Below are 24,792 nucleotides of genomic sequence, written 5' to 3' on the forward strand. Positions count from 1 at the left end.
ATCATATCAGTAGACAGTTGTACTCAGATCCAGGTAAGGCAAAATCTGTATACTATCCAGAGTTGATCATTTTGTATTTCAGAGAAAGAGTAGCAATGTTTTGGCAACAGTGAGAGAGTGTTTCTCTATAATCTCTTTAAAGTCACTCTAGAGAGATTTAGGAGGAGACAATTCAACCCCTTCCTTTTAAAAAAGAAGTTGAGACTTTAAAAAGTAATTGATATAAATAAGATCACAGGGTTTCTTAGTATAAGAGTTAGAACTTGAATCCAGATCTCACTGTAAGTTTAGTGCTTTTTTCACCATAGCTTCTCTTCATTTCCCCAAAGTGTATACATTTCCACCCCATCTCTCAACTAAGAAGAAGGTGAACACATACTTCTACCTCTTCATATGGGCATACAAAACATGCACATGATTATTTAGGGCCATACTCATATGTAGATTTGAAAACATCTCAATCCAAAACCTCTGGATCTGCTGCTTCTGAAACACTTTCCCTTATCACAAACTACCCAGTTTCTTTCTCATCCCCTAAGCACAACACTGGAAGCTTGAATTTTTAGCAGGAATATGTTATTTCAGGTTTCCATGATGTTTGAAGACATAGCAATATATCTCACTCAGGAGGAGTGGAGCCTTCTGCACCCTGCTCAGAGAGATCTCTACAAGAATGTGATGATGGAAAATTATGGAAATATAGTCTCCTTAGGTAAGACTCAACCCTGGGATTCATCTAGACTTTTGGCTTTCTTTTTTGTTATCCAAAGTAGTATCTAAAGCCATCATTTGGATTTTACCTCAGAGTTCAGGAATTAGAGGTTCCTTATTGTCTCTGGATTCAAACACAAACTTATGACTGTTTTCTGTATCAAGACCCCAGTGATCCTTGTAGAATTGGGTACAGGAAGCTTTCTTAATATTTCCTAAATCTATATTTTTCTTTTTCTTCAAGTTCCTGTTTTGTTGCCTTAGCTTTACAAGTTTCCACCAACATCATGGAATTTTCTACTCTAGTTGGAGATAGGATACATGAGATAACTATTCTCTATGCTCAGATCACAGACTCCTTGCCCTTTACAGCTACCTCCCACATCCTAACCATCTCCCACAAGGAAATAATTCTTAGGCTAATTAGACCTAACATGGATCTTCTAGTGTTATTTTTGGAAGATATTGCCCATGTCATGTTTTTCTACCTCCTCCCAAAAGACCCAAGGCTTAGATATAAGCTCAGTTCTGGATTTAAGGACTGACAAGTCCTCTTTTCCTTTCCCATGAAGGATTTCTAATATCCAAACCTGATGTGATCTCTCAACTAGAACAAGGAGAAGAGCCGTGGGTCCTGCACATGCAGGAAACTCAGGGGAGAAAAGTCCTGAGAAATGACAATTCAGGTAAGTAAGCAAAAACCTTTCACTTAGTCCTTGAGTATTCTTTTTTTTGGGAGGGGTTTAAATTTTTATTTTATTTTGAACTTAAGAAATTAAATAAGCGTTTCCATAACATGATAGAATAGAAAAAATGATGCTAGTATATGAAACTGAAAATCCATTATGTTCAACTTAGTTTTCCTTTTAAATATATAATAAAATTATCATGAAACTTTCTCCCCTCTTTTCTTTTCTTTTTTTTTTTTTTTATAATAACTTTTTATTGACAGAACCCATGCCAGGGTAATATCCCTTGCACTCACTTCTGTTCCGATTTTTCCCCTCCCTCCCTCCACCCTCTCCCCTAGATGGCAAGCAGTCCTATATATGTTAGATATGTTGCAGTATATCCTAGATACAATATATGTGTGCAGAATCGAACAGTTCTCTTGTTGCACAGGGAGAACTGGATTCAGAAGGTAAAAATAACCTGGGAAGAAAAACAAAAATGCAAATAGTTTACATTCATTTCCCAGTGTTCTTTCTTTGGGTGTAGTGGCTTCTGTCCATCATTGATCAATTGAAACTGAGTTAGGTCTCTTTGTCAAAGAAATCCACTTCCATCAGAATACATCTCATACAGTATCATTGTTGAAGTATTTAATGATCTCCTGGTTCTGCTCATTTCACTTAGCATCAGTTCATGTAAGTCTCGCCAGTCCTCTCTGTATTCATCCTGCTGGTCATTTCTTACAGAACAATAATATTCCATAACATCCATATACCACAATTTACCCAACCATTCTCCAGTTGATGGGCATCCATTCATTTTCCAGTTTCTAGCCACTACAAATAAGGCTGCCACAAACATTTTGGCACATACGGGTCCTTTTCCCTTCTTTAGTATCTCTTTGGGATATAAGCCCAGAAGTAACACTGCTGGATCAAAGGGTATGCACAATTTGATAACTTTTTGGGCATAATTCCAGATTGCTTTGAGTATTCTTTTACTGAATATCTCCTATGTTTTTAGCAGGGTACCAAGCATGATTTATTGGACCATAAATTTAAAACTAAAAGGGGCCTCAAAGATTATCTCCTCCAATCAACCCCCCCTAGTCTTTGGCAAGAGTGCCTCAAAAGTCTTAGTGCAATTTTAATACTTTAGAAACAAATAATATGAACTTACAAATACATTTGAAAGTTTATTTAAAAATTTTAAAGATACTGATGTTTCTTTTTAAAATTAAACTACCTTGTACTTTTCATTATTCTAATCAGTTTTTGAACTTTGTATAAATTTCTATCAACTGCTCCCCAGTAACTGAAAGGACTGCATTTGTGACCCTAGCTTTAAGCTTATTTAGAGAACAAGGCTTTGATGCATACCTAATAGTTTTGACATGACTGTACTATTGATATATGTGAACATTCATTTAACGTTTTTAAGCAAATAATCCAAAATATCTTTTTCCTAAGGAAGAATATGTAGAAGGCATATCCTGTTTTTAATACCTTCTTCTCACTATCTGGTATAATCACCTTTTACAAACTTCCTGAGAGCTCAATTCCCTTGTCCACTATTCTATTTATGTTCCCTAAATAAACTATTCTCCCATTTCTTAAGGCATTGTCCTCATTGTCCTCAGCTTTACTTGGCCTTCTGCATTCACACTATACCTCCCATTGCTTTTGTCTTCTGTTATCCTCCCACTACTACTATCCTTTGCCAAGACTAAAAGAACAATATTGAGGTTTATAACTGTCCTGTTCTCTTAGAAGACATATATTTCATTTAGAATATGGCTTTTCCTGTGTTATCAATTTCTATTCTCCCTAAATAAAGAACAGTTACCATCTGGATTTTGGTGTTGTTTCAGGCTATGATACTCAGATTAAGAACAAGTTATTTACTCCAAAACAAGAAATGTTTGAGAAAATGAAAGCCCAAGGGACTTTATCAAGAAAATTCAAAGTAAATAATCTCCAAGGACTTCAGTTTGAAAAAGGTGACAGATTGAAATGTCAGCTAAAACCTTTGGAAGAGAGATTAAAGAAATTGTCTTCCCAAGAGAAAGATTTTAGGCCAGGAACAATGATACTCAAGAGGATACCTACAAAGGAGGAAGGCCAAAAATGTAATGAATTTTGGGGAAATGTCAGTATTAACTCAAACTCTGTTAGACATCCAAGGGTTCCAACAAGGGAAGGAGTCCATCAATGTGATACATGTGGCCAAAACTTCAAAGAAAATGCAAGCTTAATTAGCCATCAGAAAGTTCATAAAGAAAAGAAACCCTATAAAGCTAAAGCATGTGGAAAAATGTTTAGGCAAAATTCAATTCTTAGTGAACCTCAGAATGTGCAAATTAGTCAAAAATCATATAAAAGTAATGGATCTGCAAAAACCTCCAGCCAGAGTTTTAATGATATTAAACACCAGAGAATTCACACTGGGCAGAAATCTTATGAATGTAATGAATGTGGAAAAATATTCAGTGCACGGACATCCTTTATTCAACACCAGAGAATTCACACAGGAGAGAAACCCTACAAATGTAATGAATGTGGAAAAGCCTTCAGTGCCCTCTCATCTTATATTCAGCATGGTAAAATTCATACTGGAGAGAAAGCTTATGAGTGTAATGTATGTGGTAAAGCTTTTATTGCACTTTCATCTTTTATTCAACACCATAAAATTCACACAGGAGAAAAACCCTATGAGTGTAATGAATGTGGAAAATCCTTTAGTCAAAGTTCTAACCTTATCAAACACCGGAGAATCCACACTGGAGAGAAACCATATAAATGTGATGAATGTGGCAAAGCTTTCAGTGACCGCTCATCCTTTGTTCATCATCATAAAATTCACAATGGAGACAAACCTTATGGATGTAACAAATGTGGGAAAGCTTTCAGCAAAAACAGAACCCTTATTCAGCACCAGAGAATTCATACTGGAGAGAAACCCTACGAGTGCAATGACTGCAGAAAAACTTTTAGCCGGAGCTCTAGCCTTATTCGGCATCATAAAACACATACTGGCGAGAAACCTTACAAATGTAAGGATTGTGGAAAAGCTTTCAGTGCTCATTCTTACTTTATTCAACATAGCAAAATTCATAGTGGGGAGAAAATTTATGAATGTAATGAATGTGGAAAAGCTTTCAGTATGCGTGCGTCTTTTTTTCAGCATTGCAAAATTCATAGTGGAGACAAACCCCATCAGTGTAGTGAATGTGGAAAAACCTTCAGCCAGAGCTGTAACCTTATTGATCACCAGAGAATTCACACTGGAGAAAAGCCCTTTAAATGTAATGAGTGTGGAAAAGCTTTCAGTCAGCGATCTGGTCTTATTCGACACCATAAGATACATACTGGAGAAAAACATTATGAGTGTAATGAATGTGGGAAATCCTTCAGTCAGAGTTTTAATCTTATTAAACATCAGAGAATTCACACTGGAGAGAAACCCTATGAATGCAAGGATTGTGGCAAAGCCTTTAGTGACCGCTCATCTTTTATTCAACATCATAAAATTCACACTGGAGAAAAACCTTTTGAATGCAATGAATGTGGTAAAACCTTCTGTCAGAGCTCACAACTTATTCATCATCAGAAAATTCACACTGGAGAAAAACCCTATGAATGTAGTGAATGTGGGAAAGCTTTTATTTTAAGTTCTAATCTCATTCAACATCAAAGAGTTCATACTGGTGAGAAGCCCTATGAGTGCAGTGAATGTGGAAAAGCCTTCAGTCAACATTCAAATCTTATTCAACATCAGAAAATTCACAATGGAGACAAATCCTATCAATGTAGTGAATGTGGAAAATCCTTTATTTTAAGTTCTAACCTTATTCAACATCAGAGAGTTCATACTGGAGAAAAGCCTTTTGACTGTAATAAATGTGGGAGAGCCTTTAGTCAACGATCACAGCTTATTCAACATCAGAGAATGCACACTGGAGAGAAACCCTATGAGTGTAATGAGTGTGGGAAATCTTTCAATGTACAATTATCCCTTATTCAACATAAAAGAATTCACACGGGAGAAAAACCCTATGAATGCAATGTATGTGGTAAAGCCTTCCGTCAGAGGTCTCACCTTATTAATCATCAAAGAATTCACACTAGAGAAACTCTGTGATAGCTATGTCACTGCTTGATTTCTGCTGTGAAATTCAGCTCTGAGAGGTTCATTAATCTCTCAAAAATTTATTCCTCTAATTTTGGAATGCTACCATTGGTTGGTGAAAGAATGCTACTATCATGTGGTCTGAATATCCAAACATGTACCTTCTCTGAGGTTCAAAAGATGTAATTCTGCTATAGTCTTCCCATATTTAACTTTGAATTTTCAAAACTTTTACATAAATATATGAAAGATTATATAAAATAAACAATAAAACAATTAAGCTTAAGTAATTTTAAGCAATCACACAAAGAAAGTAATTTAGAGTAAAATGTTATTACAAATAAACTGATAACATTTAATTGGTTTTCATTCAGGACTCAACTAATATTTATATGTGTTGAGTTTCTGATATATACTTGGTACTGTGGAGAATAGAAAAACAATTCAGAGTACCTGCTTTCACAAAGTTTACAATCCAGTAAAGAAGCTAAGACATACATGTAAAGTTAGCTATTATGCAATATAAATGAGAAAGTGTGATTAGAGAGGTACAAGTTCTATGGGCCTTCAGAAGAAGGAAAGGTCACATCTAGATGGAAAGGTGACAAATGGTTTTATTAAAGAGACTGATATTGATCCATCTATCAGGGACCAAAGTGTAGAATTTTAATAGGAAAAATTGGAGGAGGAGAGAGGAATGACTGGGAAGCAGTTTTATACAGAATAGAATAAAAGAAATAATTCTCTAAGCTAACAAATATCCAAGTTTTGATAGAATAGGAGGGTTTTTGAAGTCAGTTTTACCTGAAGTTCTAGAGCTGTTCATAAGCTCTCTTACTCTTCTCCAGGAATATTTTGACACTTTGTAAAATGATTTAGGGTGAGTTATGAAAGAATGGTTTGTGCTTAACATTAGCATTGGATTCAGTTGAGAAGAAAATATATGGATAAGGGAGCAAGGGAAAGCCCTGTATACCAGGTTTTTCCCTTCTTTTAAAAACTTAATCAAAAACTATTTGCTTTTCTAGTTAAAATTATTTAAGTGTAGCTGTTTCTTAAAGTTACATTTCATGAATGAGAAAATTTGTGGTCATCACTATTTCAGGCAATTGTGCATGCACTCATCTTACACTGTTCATGCAATAATATGGTGCCACCTAGATTTCAGGAGATTCAAGTGATGAAATTAAAGTAATAAAGAGAGTCTTCATTAATTTTCTTTCTTCTTCTTTTTTTTTTTTCTGAGGCAATTGGGGTTAAGTGATTTGCCCAGGGTCACATAGCTAGGAAGTGTTAAGTATCTGAGGCCAGATCTGTCTTCATTAATTTTCTTTCAAAAGTCCTTATCTCCTGAACTCTCATTAGTTGGTATCAAAGCTCCAATAGCTTTGCCCTCAATTCCCACACTCAGCTACTTGAAGAACAAGGAAATGAAGCACAGTATCTCTGTGACTCTTAGAAGCCACCTACTCAATCAACTCTTTCATTCTCTTCATAAAGCAGAAAAAAGAGAAAGAAGTGTAGCCATTTCCTGACACTGGGAATATAGAGATAACCTTCCATAGCAAGGTATTCAGTGTTTGGGTTTGGGGGCCCGTATCCCATCCCCCAATTGTTTATTTGCTCCTGCCTGCTTATTTGCTAGTTGCTCTATAATTTGTGTACAAAGCTAAGGCTGTCCCAGAGTCAGTATGCATTGCCCTGTATTTCAGATACTGCTAATCTGATTTATGTAAATGAAATTCCTGTCAATGTTACTAATTGGTTTTTATGAATTTCATATAAAGCATTGTAAATCAAAAAATAATTTTGTTGGCAAAGACAGTACAGAAAGGCATAGGAGCTTGGTTTGAATCCCAGCTCTACAACTTACTATGTGTGTGATTTTCATTCAGGCCAAACTTGTTTAGGCTTTAGTTTTCTCCTCTGTAAGTTTAAGGAATTTTAATAGATGATCCTAAGAACTATTCCAATTCTAAATTCATGATCTGAGGTCCAACTACATTAGGTTGTCCCTAATTAGGTTATAGGATCAAATGTGTTCATTGTTATAGGAAAAGCATCTACATCAGTACTGTTATAAATATTGAAAAATGAAAGATTACAAAGCTAAAAACTTGGTTTCTGAATTGTTAATTAAAGTAATTGACATTAACTGCTTGCTTTTGGTGTCTTATTTTCATGTTGTACCCATGAAATAGAATCAGACTTACTTTATTGTGATCAGAAGTAAAGCAACTTTCTTTGAAGTTGCATGATTCACACAGTCTGAGTTGGGAAGAATTCCAGAAGTTATCTTGTCCAACCAGTACTTGAACAAAAATCTCCTCCATAATGTCCCTGAGGACATTTGTCCTAATGTCCAGCTTTTGTTTGGAGAAATTCAGTGATTCAATGATAGGTAACAACTTATCTAACTGTTGTGCTGACCTCAGTATTGAAACCTTGACAATCTGCCAGTAACATGCCAGGAAACAGAATTACTTGCATTTGAATTGCCTTAATACAGTGATCCACGACTATTCTGAAGGATTTATAATGAAAAATTTTATCCATACCCAGAGAAAGAACTGATGATTGTGTCTTAATACAGACTGAAGCATACCCCTTTTTATTAACTTTATTTTTTTTGAGTTTTTCTTTTGGGGGAGGGGGGCTAGAAATCTGTTTTCTTTTACAATATGGCTTTTATGGAAATGTTTTGCATAATTTCAAAAGTGCCTTCTTAAAAGGGAGTGGAGATGGAAAGGAAGAAAGAAACTGATACTCAAAGTTTTAAAAATTAAATATAAACAATTGTTTTATATGTTACTGGGAAAATAAAAATATTAAATTTTAATACAAAAAAAGCAGTAGGGTAGGAGAAGAACAATAACAGAAACTTATATATTTGAATTGCCTTAGTAAGATTGAGAGGATCATTTGACAAGATAAGGTAATAAACATTTTAAGGTCCTTTCTCAAGCTAAATTGCCAAATATTCAAACCTACTGCAGAGAACAAAACTCTGATGGGCTGGTCATGTTGTCCAGTTGCCAAATGTACATTTGCTTAAAAGACAATTTTAGAGAAAACTCATATAAGGTAGTTACATGGAGATGATTCAAGTATATTCCAAGGTCTCTCTGAAGAATCTTAGAATCGATTGTGTGACATAGGAAATGCTGGCAAAGGACCACTCAGCATTGTATGATGATATCAAAGAAGGCACTCTTGCTTTATGAATGAAGCAGTATTGAAGTAGCTCAAAACAAAATATGAAACATGCAAAGTTAGAGACACCTCCATTACAAATGTTCATGTGGATTCTTTGTGCCTGACCGATGGTAGAACCTTCTGAGCTTTATCCGATCAGCCAGAATGAGACACATTATACCTTGATTCCAACACAATAACTTCATTTTGGTCCTCTTTGAAGATGAACAATAACCAACCAATCAACCAGACTACAAAATACACAACCACTTTTCCTGAGTGATCTTACCTAGAACAGCAGCTCCAACTCACCTGCTAGGACACCTTTACTGTTCTTATCCCAAAACAGAATATTAGTGGAGGAAAAAAATTAAGTTATAAACCAATGACAAAGTAAAATGTAAAAGACCTGAGATCCAATTTCTTTAAAAACTCAAGTTGAAGGTTTAGTCAATGGAAGAATACCAGTAGAAAAGTTGAATTGGACATCAATCTAGCATATGAGACATTTAGCTCATTATCATCATTATTATTGTTATTTCAATATTTGAGCAAATTTTGGTATATGTATGTAGTAGAATATTATGCTGTAATACATGACAAATTGGATGTTTTCAATGTTTTCAGTAAAACAAGTAGACTTATTTGAACTGATAGAACAGAACCAGAAGAATAATTTATACAATAACATCATAAAGACAAATATCTTCAAAATACTTTAGAATTCTGATCAATGTAGTGACATGATTCCAGAGGACCCATGATGAAAGACACTTCTTTATAGATGAAATAATTAAGATGCAGATTAAAACATCTATTTTTAGTTATGACCATGGTAGAATTTTGTTTTGCCTTATTATGCATATTTGTTATAAGGGTTTTTTTTTCTCAGTCCAGAGAGGAGGGGGGGAATTGTTTATTGAAAAAAACTAAATTAAATTTTAGAATAAGAACACTGCCATTTAGATTTGGCTGAGATTGTTTAGTGTAAAACGCTATAGTGAGGACTTAACCAGAACAATGCTCAAGACTTTCTAATTCTCCAAAGAATTATTCAGGATTAGGAATATGAACAAATATGCCCCCCAAGCCTAAAACAAAACAAATCCCAATTTGATTTCCTGGAACAACAAAAAAAAAAAAATTACTTATCTGGGAAGAGAGTTGGAATAGTTGGAGATTAACTAAGGGTATTTTTGATCAACTGAATCCCTCAATCCACTAGATGAAATTGGAGGGAAGGTGGTAAATTGAGGAATCTTTGTCACAAATGGGCTTCTAGCATTGAATTAGATCCATATTTTTACTCCTTGCTGAAGAACATGTGCTTTTCTGAAAATGATTCAACTGCTAAATGGTTCTATGAGTCCCTGGGAGTTGGAAACTGTGTTGAAGATGACTGGTGACTGAAAATCAGGAATACCTTGTTGTGCCACAGTTTCCTTTTATTGTTCTGCCTCAGTTTCCCTAAATTATTCTGCCTCAGTTTCCCTTAATTGTTCTGCCTCAATCCCCCTGGTTGCAACCCCCTTTTCTGTTCATTAGGAACATCCATTAGTGAAGATATGGCCACTCTGGCATTCCAAAAGAGTCATAAAACTAAAAAAAGTTTTGAGTCCTATCTCAGGATAGAATATCCTATCTCAGATACCTAATTGGCATCCTCTACCTCTACCTCTCCAACTCTAGTTGATTACCTCCTTCACTCCCAATTTATAAGAATTTATGGTCCTATCCCCAACTTGTTAGAACCAGATTGATGGTCCCTTCCTGGAAATTCCTGCTCACCAGTGTTTGGACTCTACCCCTTGCCTTTGTCTTCCCAATTGCTAAAGCCCTATAAAAATCATTGGAAGCTCACATTCAATGTTAAATTCTTTGAGAGGAAAGTCCAATTCAGCCCTGGGGGCAAAATGGATTCTTTTCTGCCCCCAATCTCTCCCTCTCAGAAATTCAAATAAAATATTAAAAACTCTTTAATTTCTATTTTGCCTCAGTTTCTCCAGCCATTCACCCTCACTCTGTGGTAAATAAGAAGAGTAAAGGGAAACTTCCATTTCTTTGTGTCCTCTTTTGGGATCCTTCTACCATTTTTTCTGCCTTGAACTTCCAGCAAGGAGAGAAAGGGAATTTCTTTCCCCTTTCCTACTCCTAGGGGAGAGAAATTTCTTTTTCCTTCTTGATGGAATGAAGATGTGAAAGCAGGAACATAAATCAGAACTCATAGCCACTTTTTCCTGCCTTTCAGTTTTTTTAAGACAGGTCAATGACCATTATTCCAAAGAAATGGACATTTTGAACAATAATAACTCATAAGTTAAGAGATTTCCTGAGGTACATACTGTCCACCAGGAGGTGATTTTGTGCTTCTTAACATCTTTTGTGTCATGAATAATTTCTCAGAACAATGTTCCCAAGTCCAAAAATAAAATTTTTAATTACTTCAGTTGACTTGTTGAAGTGTGAGAAATGAAGGTTGAAAGATTTCCTCTCAAACAATTTGAAATGCCAGATGAATAAGGCAAGGTTTGTGACAAAAAAATGGTTTTATTACACTGAGAAAACAACTTTCTCAGTAGGCAAAGTCCTGTTAGGATTTTTTGCAAAGGTTTGGGATCCAGAGTCTTCTTTTATCAGCCTTCAGAGATTTGAGGCTAAGGAGCAATTAAAGGCTAATTTTCAATTCACAAAGAGTGCTGATTACGCCCCAGGTCAAGATCTCCAATTGAACTGTAGGTGGAGATCACTATGGGAATTTCCCTTATGAACAGAGAATGGGCCCCTTCCCAGAGGTTGGGAGGGGTTTGACATTTTTGGGGTTTCTCTAACCCAGGTCCATCCCCCAAAGATCAAGGGGACACAGTTTACATCTTTATCTGCCTCTTTGGGACCCCATTAAATAAGACAAACAGAACTAAGTAACTTGTGTAATCACAAAGTAAAGTGTCTGAGGTAAATTTAAACAATCTTCCTGATTTCAGATTTAGCATGCTATTCACGGTGTCATTTGCCTGACACAGAATAAAATACATAGGATTAGTCAAAAAGGAAACCAATAATGTTGAAAGTTATTTTTTTTTTTAGGCAATTGGAATTAAGTGACTTGCCCAGCTCCATCCACACTAACATTTTAAAAATTATGGACCCCAGGTTAAGAAATTATTGATCTAGAGGAAGCAATTTGATAGCTTACCTCTAAATCAAATTGAAGGTCCATCTCTGAATCCTAATAGAGCAGCAGGAGTCCTAAAGAGTCATTTCTGTGCATTATTCAGGAGAAAGCATAATAGTCTTGATGAGTTGCGAGAATTGAGGGTAAAGAGATCCCCTCCGATTGTTCCTTGTGAAAGAATTCACAAACCCAAAGTCTGTGTGGCAAAAGGGGATTTATTTATACTAAGAAGAAAGCTTTCTTATTGGGCAAAATGTTGTGCCACAGTTCCCTTTTCATGCCCCAACCCAGCTTCCCTAATTGTCCTATTTAGTTACTCTGCCTCAGGTTATAATCTTTCCCTCCTAATGTTTGTTGAGATAAAGGTTTTATATCTTTAGGCTATAATCATCCCTTCTTAATGTTTGACAGGATAAAGGTCTATCCATTTTAGACATCATTAGAATATCAGTAACCTCTCCAGTACTTCCCTCCATTGTGTCATCCTAGGTGCCTCCCCCCATTAGGTTATCTCCATCCAGGTACCTCCTCCATTATGTCATTGTTCTTGTTATCCTATAAAAAATCTTGCTGTCTAATACTCAGGGCTGGATTCTTTGAGACGATAGTCTCATTTAGCTCTGGGACCAAACATGGATCATTTGGTCCCAGAAAATCTCTCCATTTAATAAACTATTAAATTGTTCTCTAATCTCTGTCTTGCTCAGTTTCTCCAGCACTACAAAAACTCCTGATTAGAAGTGGGCTAAATCCAGAAGGGCAAATAGCTCCTGAATTAGCTAAATTAACTAGCTGAATTAGCAAAAGTGATTTAAGAAAATAGTATGCTAAGAAGACAGCTTTCTTAGCAGACAAAGTCCTATTAGGACTTGTGTAAAGATTTGGGGTTCAGAGTAGTCATTTCCTTCTGAGACTTGGGGCTTTAATTGAATTCAAAATTGAATGAGATTACTTTACTGGGAGTTTGAGCCACTCAAAAGGATATTGACTATGACCCAAGCTGAGATTTCCAATTAAATGAGATTACTTATCTTGGGAAGGGTGTTGTTTGGGAAAAGATATGTCCCTCCCAGGGTTTGAAACTCAGGAATCCCTCCCCAAAAGGGGGATACAGTTTACATCAGGGTCCTCCAAAGGTTAAAGGGGACACAATTTACATCAGCCTTATGGCAATGTTGTCCCTATATTCAGTGTCCCTTCTAACCTACTTTGGGAATAGGGGTGAGAGTATTCCCATAAAGTAGAAGAGACAAAGGTAGAATATCTCCAACTCACAGAAAGATAAGAGGTTGTAGATACTAGGTAACACCTTGACAGAGACTTCTGACCAAGACAGCTATATTATATCATTGGCCCCTTTTATCTTAAGTTTGGACTCCCCTTTCTGCCTTGAATCTCAGAATTTCAGAGTTGGAAGATCAAGTCCAATGCATATCTGAAAAAAAGAAAACAAAACCCGACCAAAAAAATCTTACAAGTGGTCTAATCTTTGCTTCAGTATTGAGGGGGAAGGTACTGAAATGGACAAAGGACTGGCCTCTCCTCCCCTCCTTCAGTCTTAGGGCCTGGAGCTTGCAGAGAAAGATCTGCTCAGCTAGATTAGGGGACTTCTTTTGTACTTCAAAGTGCCAGATCAACAATACTCCCAAGGATATCTGTTCCATGAGGGTGGTCACCTAACCCTGATCCCTATCTATGTTAAACATCTGCCATTGTATCTTTCCTCCTGTAAAGTCGAGTCACTGTTTAATGTCAAAATGTGCCAGCAAGGGTGAACAAGAATGCTTATAAGGCTATCCCTACTTCAGTTGAGCATGGAACCATGCCAGAATCCTACTGGAGGTCTGTCCTGGCCATGCAGACCATCTAGGCCAGTTACAAATAAATTATTTCAAGATGACAGGAAAAAATAATGATGAATGTTGGAGGGGATGCGGGAAAACGGGGACACTGATGCATTGTTGGTGGAGTTGTGAACGAATCCAGCCATTCTGGAGAGCAATCTGGAATTATGCCCCAAAAGTTATCAAACTGTGCACACCCTTTGATCCAGCAGTGTTTCTATTGGGCTTATACCCCAAAGAGATACTAAAAAAGGGAAAGGGACCTGTATGTGCCAAAATGTTTGTAGCAGCCCTGTTTGTAGTGGCTAGAAACTGGAAAATGAATGGATGCCCATCAATTGGAGAATGGCTGGGTAAATTGTGGTATATGAATGTTATGGAATATTATTGCTCTGTAAGGAATGACCAGCAGGATGAATACAGAGAGGCTTGGAGAGACCTACATGGATTGATGCTAAGTGAGATGAGCAGAACCAGGAGATCATTATACACTTCGACAACGATATTGTATGAGGATGTATTCTGATGGAAGTGGATTTCTCTGACAAAGAGACTTAACTGAGTTTCATTGGATAAATGATGGACAGAAACAGCTACACCCAAAGAAGGAATACTGGGAAATGAATGTGAACTATTTGCATTTTTGATTTTCTTCCCGAGTTATTTTTACCTTCTGAATCCAATTCTCCCTGTGCAGCGGGAGAACTGTTCGGTTCTGCAAATATGTATTGTATCTAGGATATACTGCAACATATTTAACATATATAGGACTGCTTGCCATCTTGGGGGAGGGGGAGAGGGAGGGAGGGGAAAAAACGAAACATAAGTGATTGCAAGGGATAATGTTGTGTAAAAATTATCCTGGCATGGATTCTGTCAATACAAAGTTATTATTAAATAAAATTAAATTAAAAAAAAAAGATACCATTAAAAAAAAAACAAATAAATTATTTCTAAATTATGAATTATTATGGCCGTCTACAAACCCAAATGGTCTTGTCTCCTCTGGGAGCAAGATAAGCTTTCCTGGGGAAGTCACAACTCCAGGCAAGATTTCACATTTACCTGAGACTTCCCTTAGACTCATGCATAAAATAGGTCTTCAGAAAATGACTCTTTGCAAATTACTTCTTTCTTGAGAATGAAATGCCAGCCAAGAGACTCTCTCTCGGTATTTCTTTAACAATAAAGCTTTTTTTACCATAGCCTTTGGGTTTAGTGAATTCCTTCACTCTGAACTTGTGCTTTGGAGAGAATGAAGCCCACCCATTCCTACCCAACCTCTTCACCAGTACCCTTGCCCTCATCATTTGGTGGCCCTTCCATGAGATTTTCATCCACAAGGATTTTTCTGACTGAGGTAAGCCCACCATACCACCCTTCTATAGCAGGGATAGCTCAACTTCTCCGGGGCACACACATGGAATTGTTCTGAGCCTTGTGCTCGTACAGATTTGTCTCTCTGAGGATGCTTAGACAGATAACCTTCTGTGGGGTGACAAATAGCCCTCTTACTGAGGAGAGAGCTTTAATCACATCTTTCTGTCTCTCTGGGGATGCCTAGAGCAGACAAGAGCTATAGAATTGGGAACGCTTGGGGCTTGTGGCAGGATGGGTCAGCTTCCTTCCTCCATTCCTAAAGATTCCCCCTTAGGTTGTCTCTTTAAAAATAGGGACAAATTCGGCTTGAGAGATTTAAAATCGAAAAAGCTCATCCTTTTTGCAATACTGTCTGGCTGCAATATAAGTTAGACAACCAGAAGACATGGCCAATTAATGGCTCAATCAATTTCACTACTATTAGAGAACTAGACTTATTTTGCATGAGACAGGGTAGATGGACTGAGGTTCCCTATGTTCAGGCCTTCATGGGTCTGTCTCAGGATCCTAAATTAAGGTTAAATTGCAGAATGTTGCTAGTTAAGTTTACTTCAGGGGAACTGGAGATAGACATTGCTCCCTTAAATGATCCCCTCTTTTCCACTCCTTTGGAGGTGCAAGGAGCATCTGCCCCCCATCCCCTGTGGCCCTCAGCACAACACTCTCAAAATGCCTCCAGCACTGCCCTCTTATCAGCCACTTTTTCAAGGGGTAGAGTTTAGAGGAGATAGCTAAATCAGAGTCCTGAGCAGCAGCTGTGGCTGAATCAGACTCCAGGGGAAGAGTAAGAGAAGGATAGAGGCTCAGGGGCAAATCAGTTAACTCTGTTGGCTTCATTTTCCTCATCTGTTAAATGGGGATGATAATAGTACCCACTTCCCAAGGTTATTCTATCAAATGAGATCTTATGTGTAAAGTGCTTTTTTAACCTTAAAGTGCTATATTATCAGACGGGGGACCTCCAACTCTGGGACTATCCCACTCCTTAGTCCTTCTTGTATGAGAAGCAGTTCTTCCTTCTCATCCCACTCCCTCCTGCCTCCTTCTGATATAGTATATTATATTAGCTACTTCCTCTAAACTCTGTCCCTTGAGGAAAGTGGCCTATGGGGGGAAAGCAGAGGGAGACACTTAAAGTGCAGATGCCCTTTTCCATGTCGGATCTTTCCCAAATTAAAGAGAAACTGGGCAGATATTCAGAGGATCCCACCAAGTATATTGAGGGATTTAAAGCCATTACCCTCCAGTACGATCTGTACTGGGGAGATGTTAATATCATTATCTCCTCTTGTTATACCAGAGAGGAGAAAAGGAGGATCTGGGACCTGGCCCAGAAGTTTGGGGATGACATGGCTGCATCTTCCCCGTAGATATCAAGCAGGAGCCACAGCTGTGCCCTTCTCAGACCCCGGGTGGAACTATCAGGAGAGGAGCAGGGACAGATAGAAGAGGGACCATCTCCTAACCTGCCTCACTGAGGGCATGAAAAAGGGGATTAAAAAGCAGGTGAATTACAATAAGCTTAGAGAAATCACCCAAGCGGGTGAGGAAAACCCTGCCCTCTTTCAGGGTCACCTGGTAGAGGCCATGAGGAAATACACTGATTTGGACCCCACTTCACCAGAGGGGACCACTGTCCTTGGCTTGCATTTTATCAATCAGTCTTCCCTAGATATAAGATGGAAGCTGCAGAAATTGGTTCTAGGGCCCCAGACTCCCATGACTCAGTTATTGGAAATCACCTTTGGGGTGTTCAATAAAAGGGACCGAGAGGAGGACCAAAAGGTCAGAGCAAAGAATAGAGAGCAGGCCCAGATTCTGGCTGCCGCTATTTTCAAGGGGCCCCAGAGTTCATGCTTTAGGTGCAACAGGCACGGCCACTGGTGAGGAATTGTCCTCTGAAAAGTCAGCCTCCAGGCTCTTGCCCTAGATGCAAACGGGAAGGACACTGGAAGAGTGACTGCCCAGGGAAGGGGAGGGCCACGGCCCCCAGTCTCCTCCTCCAGGATTCTCAGGACCTGGACTGGGACAGAGACAGGACCGGGAGTTTGGCCATAGCTCCCCTTACTCCATCACTGCTGCCAAACCCAGGGTCACTTTGGATGTAGCAGGTATGCTCATCTTGTTCCTCTTTGATACGGGGCCTCTCTTTCGGTTCTGCTCTCGCACTCGCCCCTCCCCCCATAAAGTGTTGGGAATTGAAGGGAGATACCGAACTGCTTAGAAACTCTCCTCCTGCCTTGCTGGTTCAGGGACCTATTATTTCCACATATATTTTAAATTATTGCTTCCTGTCCCACCCCGTTAATGGGAGAGACTTAATGGTGAAGCTGGGAGCCCAATTCTCTGTGCTCAAACCTCCAAACAATCTCTTTGTACTCCTTTCCAGACCCCCCCGTCCCACATTCCCTGTGAAATCTGGGGGAAAATACTCTTCCATGTGGGATCAGGGCATCCTTGGAGGAGCCACCCCAGCCTTCATTAAGCTGCAGATCCGAGTGTACTTCCTCATAGACATCAGTATCCAATTAAGCAGGAAGACAGGATAGGGTTGCAGCCTCTGAATGACAAATTCCTTAAATTTAAGCTCCTGATTCCCTGCCCCTCCCCCTGTAATACTCTGATTCTTTCCATCAGGAAGGCAAATGGAGAATACTGCATGGTGCAGGATCTCAGGGTGATTAATGAAGCAGTCATTCCCATTCAATTCATATATGATTCTCACGCAGATTCCTGGGAATACATGATGGTTTTCCAACCTGGACCTTAAAGATGCCTTTTTCTGCAATTTTTTCTCTTTGCCTTTAAATGGGCTAAGCCAGGGGAACTCCTCCACCTGCTAACCTGGACTGTTCTGCCTCAAGGCTTTTGAGATAGTCCCCACCTGTTAGATTTAAGGGAACGGAGCTGTCCAGCAGCAGCCTTATCCAATATATGGATGATATTTTGCTCTGCAGCCCAACAAGAGGGGAGTCCCTGACAGTGGCCATAAAGTCCTTAAATTTTCTAGCTTTGGGAGGCTACAGGGTCTCCGTACCAAAGGCCCACATAGCCCGCCACTCTGTTAAATATCTGGGTCATAATTTCATCCCCATCTCTCGTTCTCTGAGAAGAGGAAACAGGCTATCCTAAGCCTCCCAGACCCTGCTTTTAAGAAACAGCTTTCTAGGCATGGCCAGCTTCTGCAGGATCCGATTTTGGGATTATTGCCAAACCCCTCTATGATTCTATTCTAGGTCTCGATAACCTTCCTCTTGAATGGGGATCTGATCAAGCCAAGACTTTTAAAACCCTGAAAGCCAAACTGACTTCTTCCCCTGCCCTTGCCCTCCCTGACTTACAGAAACCTTTCACCCTGTATGTGGATGAGGGGCATGGGAAGGCATTGGGAGTCCTTACCCATCCTCTAGGACCTGATCCCAGGCCCGTGGCTTATTTCTCAAAGAAGCTGGATTCAGTTTCCCTAGGATGGTTTTCCTGTCTCAGAGCAGTGGCTGCCACAGCCCTGTTAATTGAGGAAGCCTCCAAAGTGACCTTAGGTCAGCCATTAGAGGCTTTAATCCCCACAGAGTCCAAAGCATTTTAGAAGCCAAAGGACATCAGTGACTCTCAAGTGAGAGGGCTTAATAAACTAAGCCCTCCTACTAGATAGCCCTGACCTATCTCTCTAGGTCTGTGAGACTTTAAATCCTGCCACTCTTCTCCCTGCCATCTCTCAGACGGGGAGATTGTCCATAATGGCTAGGAAGTTATAGAGTCTGTCTACTCCAGCAGATCTGACATAAGGGACACCGGCCTTGAGAACCCAGATGGGGAGTGGTTCACAGATGGATCCGGCTTTCTTGAGAATGGGGAGAGAAAAGCACATTATTCTGAGGTGACCCTTCATACCACCTCTGGAGGCTAAGCCATTGCCTCCTGGGACTTTTTCATATTTTGCATGCTCACGGAGCTATTTGGAAAGAAAGGGGCTTGTTGACAGCAAAGAACTTTCCTGTTAAACATGAGGGAGAAATTCTGCATCTATCAGCTGTCCTGAACCCAGAGAGGTCTTGGTCATATTCTGTAAAGGCCACCAGGAGAGAGATTCACCTCAAGCTAAGGGAAACAGGCTGGCAGATTCAGCTGCTAAAGCGGCCGCCCTTTCACACTGACTGTGGTGCCTTTAATCCCCCAGCTGCTTGAGTCTTTTACCCCTTCCTATAGTTCGCAGGAAAAGGCTCTCGCAAAAGAACGGGGGTACAGCCTTTCTCCCTCTGGTTAGTTTCAAATGCCCTCAGACCACCTCTTAATCCCGGAGGCAAGTCAGTGGAAACTGCTCTCTGGTCTCCACCAGGCCAAGCACCTGGGGAGAAATGCTCCCCATTCCCTGGTAAAATGCGTTTTCATGGCCACAAGTTGGGAATAACGACCAGACAGGTCTGCCAGGCCTGCCCAGTCTGTGCCCAGGGGAATCCTGAGGGAGCTGTTAAGCCCCCACCTCTCCTGAAGCTAGTCCAGAGGAGAGCATGTACCCTGGTGAGGATTGGCAACTAGACTTCAGCATATGCCCCTTTGTAGAGGTTTTAAGCTGCTCCTGGTGTTCGTTGACACATTCATTAACTGGGTAGAGGCTTTTCCTTTCCGGATTGTATCTAAGTGCTTGCTGAACAAGATTATACGGCATTTTGGTTTGCCCAGCTCTTTACAGAACGATAAAGGCCGGCCTTCATTTCTCAGGCAATCCAAGGGGTAGCCAAGGCACTTAACATTTCTTACCATCTCCCCTCTGCCTGATGTCCTCAAGCCTCTGGGAAGGTAGAAAAAATGAATCAGACACTTAAGAGAGTCCTTACGAAACTCTGCCTGGAGACTAGAGAGGACTAGATAAAGAATCTCCCATTAGGACTACTTTGAGTCAGAATTGCCCTCCTCCCCCCCTCCCCAGAGGATTAAGCTGAGCCCCTTTGGACTTCTGTATGAATGGCCTTTCTTAACCACTGACATCTTTGTGGATTCTGAGCTGCACAGAGTCACTCAGTTTGCTACTCAGCTCAGTGAGTATGCAGATGAGCCGCCTCCCTGGGCCCTTGGAGGCTCAGTCCCAGATCACATCCCCTGTCAATCCAGGTGATAACAGTGTATTCCTGTGAGTCCATTGAAGACCTGAAGTTTCTGTTCTGCAAGACTCCCAGAAAAACTCTGGAGAAGGAAGGTTCTCACTCTAATCTCCTTCCTTCCTCATCATGAGGACTCTACTGCTGATGCTTTCTCTTCAGCTTTTCAGGTCTTAACTCTGTGGGCCCTTGCCACTGGGGTGACAACTTCCTGGTCAGACTAGAGGACTCTGCTGGGAATGGGGGTGTCCAGGATTGTTGGGTGTGCTATCACCACCCCCAGGGTGGCTCACAGATGTGGCCTAATTCATTCTTTGAAAAGGTCCCATTCCCACGTGTCACTATCTCCTCCTAGGACACCACCCCTTAGTACTAGCTCACCCCCAAGGGGACTACATATCACCACACTACAGAGACAGTGAATGTCACTGTTTCCCATAATGGCCAGGTTTATATCCCTGATGTGGGGACACTGACCTGTACCATCAATACTGTGGATACAAGTGAGTGTGATCTCTCTCAGGCCTGCTGTAATTTCACTTCGGTGACTTGCACGAGCTGCATAAAATGTTATGCCACAGTTCTCTTTAACTGTCCTGACTCAGTTTCTCTGTACTAATTTCCCTTGTCTCAGTTTCCTTAACTGTTCTGTCTCAATCCCCTAAGTTGTAAAACCCTGCTTCTGGTCTGACTGAGGACTGTTTGCTCTAAGGTTATAAATTGTTAGCAAGATAAACAAGAGAGTAGACCTCCTGACTCTTTTCTGTCCTCAAGAATTTACAATATCCCTCTAAAATATTCCAAGATATTTCACTGACATCTTTATCTCTGTGTATTCAGACATCCTGTTTCTGGATTTTTAGGATTTATGGCCTCCCCCATCCTGACAGAAGTTTTCCCGCGCTTCTTACCCCTTCCTTTGTTTAGAGAAAAGGTATTTAAGAAGTTGGGGTTCCTCCATTCATTGCTGGAGGCTGGAGCTGGCAGCTGAATGCTGGATGCTGAATTCTTTGGGATGACAGTCTCCTCCAGCCCTGGGACCAACATAGATTCCTTGGTCCCAGTATATCTTTATCTCTGTCTGACTGGATAATTTGAGATGAGAGTCCTGTCCAGTCAATTTTACTCTCCCATTAATAAAATATTAAAAACTCTCTAATCTCTCTCCTGCCTCAGTTTCTCCGGCATTACAAAAAGGGTCACAGTTCAAGTGTACTCAGAGAGGTCTTGGTCATATTCTGTAAAGGACACCAGATCATGAATTGCCTAAAGGGTAACTGTGAGGAACCCATTCCCGGATTATCCTGGCAAGCTCCTTCACAATGCTTCTATAGCTCCTTCCTTAAAGCTCCTCCATAACCTCCTGAAAACTAATATTCCAATTGATAGAATCCTTTGCGACTATTCTCATCCATAGGCCGAGCAACCAGGAGACTACTGCAAAATCTGACCTCAGGTATTATCTGTGCACCAAAGGGATATGTTTTCCTTTGCAAAATAAATTCTCCATCCCACTCCAATATCTCTAAGGGGCCTATTAGGAGGAATGCCTCTGACTAGGACCCTCCCTCACTTGTGATTCTCTCCACCAGGTGCCTGACTCCTTTCAAACACTAGGGTCTTGCACCCTGGGCTACTTGATTACCCCTTTCACTGTATACACCAGTGCCCCAGACACATCCCCTGTCAATCCAGGTGATAACAGTGTATTCCTGTGAGTCCATTGAAGACCTGAAGTTTCTGTTCTGCAAGACTCCCAGAAAAACTCTGGAGAAGGAAGGTTCTCACTCTAATCTCCTTCCTTCCTCATCATGAGGACTCTACTGCTGATGCTTTCTCTTCAGCTTTTCAGGTCTTAACTCTGTGGGCCCTCGCCATTGGGGTGACAACTTCCTGGTCAGACTAGAGGACTCTGCTGGGAATGGGGGTGTCCAGGATTGTTGGGTGTGCTATCACCACCCCCAGGGTGGCTCACAGATGTGGCCTAATTCATTCTTTGAAAAGGTCCCATTCCCACGTGTCACTATCTCCTCCTTGGACGCCACCCCTTAGTACTAGCTCACCCCCAAGGGGATTACATATCACCACACTACAGAGACAGTGAATGTCACTGTTTCCCATAATGGCCAGGTTTATATCCCTGATGTGGGGACACTGACCTGTACTATCAATACTGTGGATACAAGTGAGTGTGATCTCTCTCAGGCCTGCTGTAATTTCACTTCGGTGACTTGCACCAGCTGCATAAAATGTTATGCCACAGTTCTCTTTAACTGTCCTGATTCAGTTTCTCTGTACTAATTTCCCTTGTCTCAGTTTCCTTAACTGTTCTGTCTCAATCCCCTAAGTTGTAAAACCCTGCTTCTGGTCTGACTGAGGACTGTTTGCTCTAAGGTTATAAATTGTTAGCAAGATAAACAAGAGAGTAGACCTCCTGACTCTTTTCTGTCCTCAAGAATTTACAATATCCCTCTAAAATATTCCAAGATATTTCACTGACATCTTTATCTCTGTGTATTCAGACATCCTGTTTCTGGATTTTTAGGATTTATGGCCTCCCCCATCCTGACAGAAGTTTTCCCATGCTTCTTACCCCTTCCTTTGTTTAGAGAAAAGGTATTTAAGAAGTTGGGGTTCCTCCATTCATTGCTGGAGGCTGGAGCTGGCAGCTGAATGCTGGATGCTGAATTCTTTGGGATGACAGTCTCCTCCAGCCCTGGGACCAACATGGATTCCTTGGTCCCAGTATATCTTTATCTCTGTCTGACTGGATAATTTGAGATGAGAGTCCTGTCCAGTCAATTTTACTCTCCCATTAATAAAATATTAAAAACTCTCTAATCTCTCTTCTGCCTCAGTTTCTCCGGCATTACAAAAAGGGTCACAGTTCAAGTGTACTCAGAGAGGTCTTGGTCATATTCTGTAAAGGACACCAGATCATGAATTGCCTAAAGGGTAACTGTGAGGAACCCATTCCCGGATTATCCTGGCAAGCTCCTTCACAATGCTTCTATAGCTCCTTCCTTAAAGCTCCTCCATAACCTCCTGAAAACTAACATTCCAATTGATAGAATCCTTTGCGACTATTCTCATCCATAGGCCGAGCAACCAGGAGACTACTGCAAAATCTGACCTCAGGTATTATCTGTGCACCAAAGGGATATGTTTTCCTTTGCAAAATAAATTCTCCATCCCACTCCAATATCTCTAAGGGGCCTATTAGGAGGAATGCCTCTGACTAGGATCCTCCCTCACTTGTGATTCTCTCCACCAGGTGCCTGACTCCTTTCAAACACTAGGGTCTTGCACCCTGGGCTACTTGATTACCCCTTTCACTGTATACACCAGTGCCCCAGACACAGCCCCCACCCCTCTGAGGAGACATGAGTGGGGATTTTGGGAAAATGTTTTGTGGTATTTGAAGAAAGGAGCTGGGATGCTAATTCCCTGGGTTGGGTATTTAGAACATGAAAGCCTTCTCTCCAACCTAATGGCTACAATCAACCAGCTTGCCAAGGAAAGGGCACATTTTCTGAGGGAGATCCAGGAATCTCTTGACTCTTTAGCTAATATGGTTCTGGATAATCACATGGCCTTAGATAATCTTCTTGCCTCTAGCAGAGGTGTCTGTGCTCTGGTCAACACCTCTTGCTGCATGTACATTAACAACTCAAGGAAAGTCGAGTTATGAACTGAGAGAATCTTACAGAAAGTTCCTGAATGCAAGATGTCCATGAGCAGTTTCTCACACCTCCCTAGTCCTCTGGGTGGAATTCCTGGATATGGTCCCTACTGGCCCCTATACTAACTTCTCTTCTGATTATTATCCTTCTGCTCATAGTTGGCCCCTGCATTTTCAGATTGTTCATGAGATTTGTTTCCTCTAGGCTTCGAGCTGCAAACTTCCAACATCTCCTGCGACCCGAGAATCCTGAGACAACTGATGGGCAAACTCAACATCCACTGGATGCTGCAGCTGCTGTTTTCAAATCGCGTTTCTCTCTTCCAAGCATGACATCCTTCCTACCCTTCCCCCCCAATTAGGGCTAGCTCTACAACCACTCTCAGCAGGAAGTAGCTATTGAAGATCTGAGACCCTCTATCCTTTTCCCAAAAGAATTTGTGCTTACTGCTTGAGTGGGGAGATGATGAGAATAAACTCTGTATGACCTGAGTGAGCCCTGTAAAATTATGTAAAATCACCAAAAATGTCTCCTTTGATCTACAAACCCAAATGGTCTTGCATCCTCTGGGAGCAAGATAAGCTTTCCTGGGGAAGTCACAACTCCAGGCAAGATTTCACATTTACCTGAGACTTCCCTTAGATTCATGCATAAAATGGGTCTTCAGAAAATTACTCTTTGCAGATCACCTCTTTCTTGAGAATGATATCCCTCTTGGTGTTTCTTTAATAATAAAGCTTTTTACCATAGCCTCTGGGTTTAGTGAATTCCTTTGCTTTGAACTTGTGCAGGATCCCTGTGTGGGGAAGAAGCAGTGGCAGGGCCAGAGTTGGAAACCTTGCCTCCGCCTCTGCCTTTTCCTCCCCCGCAGGCATGATTGTATCCATCTCTGCCAAGGTTGGAGGGAAGAA

At 40.4% G+C, this 24,792-nt stretch overlaps 2 protein-coding genes and 1 pseudogene across 2 annotated transcripts; all 3 read left to right on the forward strand.

Moving 5' to 3' along the window:
• The window catches only part of LOC127544676 (ribonucleoside-diphosphate reductase subunit M2-like), a 681,272-nt pseudogene that overhangs the window by 248,392 nt on the left and 408,088 nt on the right, over nucleotides 1-24,792 (forward strand).
• On the forward strand, nucleotides 148-24,601 carry LOC127544691 (zinc finger protein 250-like). The gene is made up of 3 exons (XM_051971456.1): nucleotides 148-712; nucleotides 1,284-1,397; nucleotides 24,086-24,601. The coding sequence occupies exons 1-3, from the start codon at nucleotides 574-576 to the stop codon at nucleotides 24,211-24,213; spliced, it is 381 nt and encodes a 126-aa protein (XP_051827416.1). The 5' UTR covers nucleotides 148-573; the 3' UTR covers nucleotides 24,214-24,601.
• On the forward strand, nucleotides 3,263-7,652 carry LOC127544662 (zinc finger protein 260-like). Its single transcript, XM_051971415.1, has one exon. The coding sequence runs from the start codon at nucleotides 3,301-3,303 to the stop codon at nucleotides 5,521-5,523; it is 2,223 nt and encodes a 740-aa protein (XP_051827375.1). The 5' UTR covers nucleotides 3,263-3,300; the 3' UTR covers nucleotides 5,524-7,652.

This window comes from Antechinus flavipes, chromosome 1, assembly GCF_016432865.1.
Source record: "Antechinus flavipes isolate AdamAnt ecotype Samford, QLD, Australia chromosome 1, AdamAnt_v2, whole genome shotgun sequence".
Lineage (NCBI taxonomy): Eukaryota > Metazoa > Chordata > Mammalia > Dasyuromorphia > Dasyuridae > Antechinus > Antechinus flavipes.

What these genes read in the sequence shown, in the direction of transcription:
- LOC127544691 (XM_051971456.1), top strand. Translation starts at nt 574, where the DNA reads ATGTTATTTCAGGTTTCCATGATGTTTGAAGACATAGCAATATATCTC. An exon ending in TGGAAATATAGTCTCCTTAG is followed by an intron (nt 713 to 1,283) that starts GTAAGACTCAAC and finishes TTTCCCATGAAG; the next exon opens with GATTTCTAATATCCAAACCT. An exon ending in CCTGAGAAATGACAATTCAG is followed by an intron (nt 1,398 to 24,085) that starts GTAAGTAAGCAA and finishes TGTTTCCTCTAG; the next exon opens with GCTTCGAGCTGCAAACTTCC.
- LOC127544662 (XM_051971415.1), top strand. Translation starts at nt 3,301, where the DNA reads ATGTTTGAGAAAATGAAAGCCCAAGGGACTTTATCAAGAAAATTCAAA.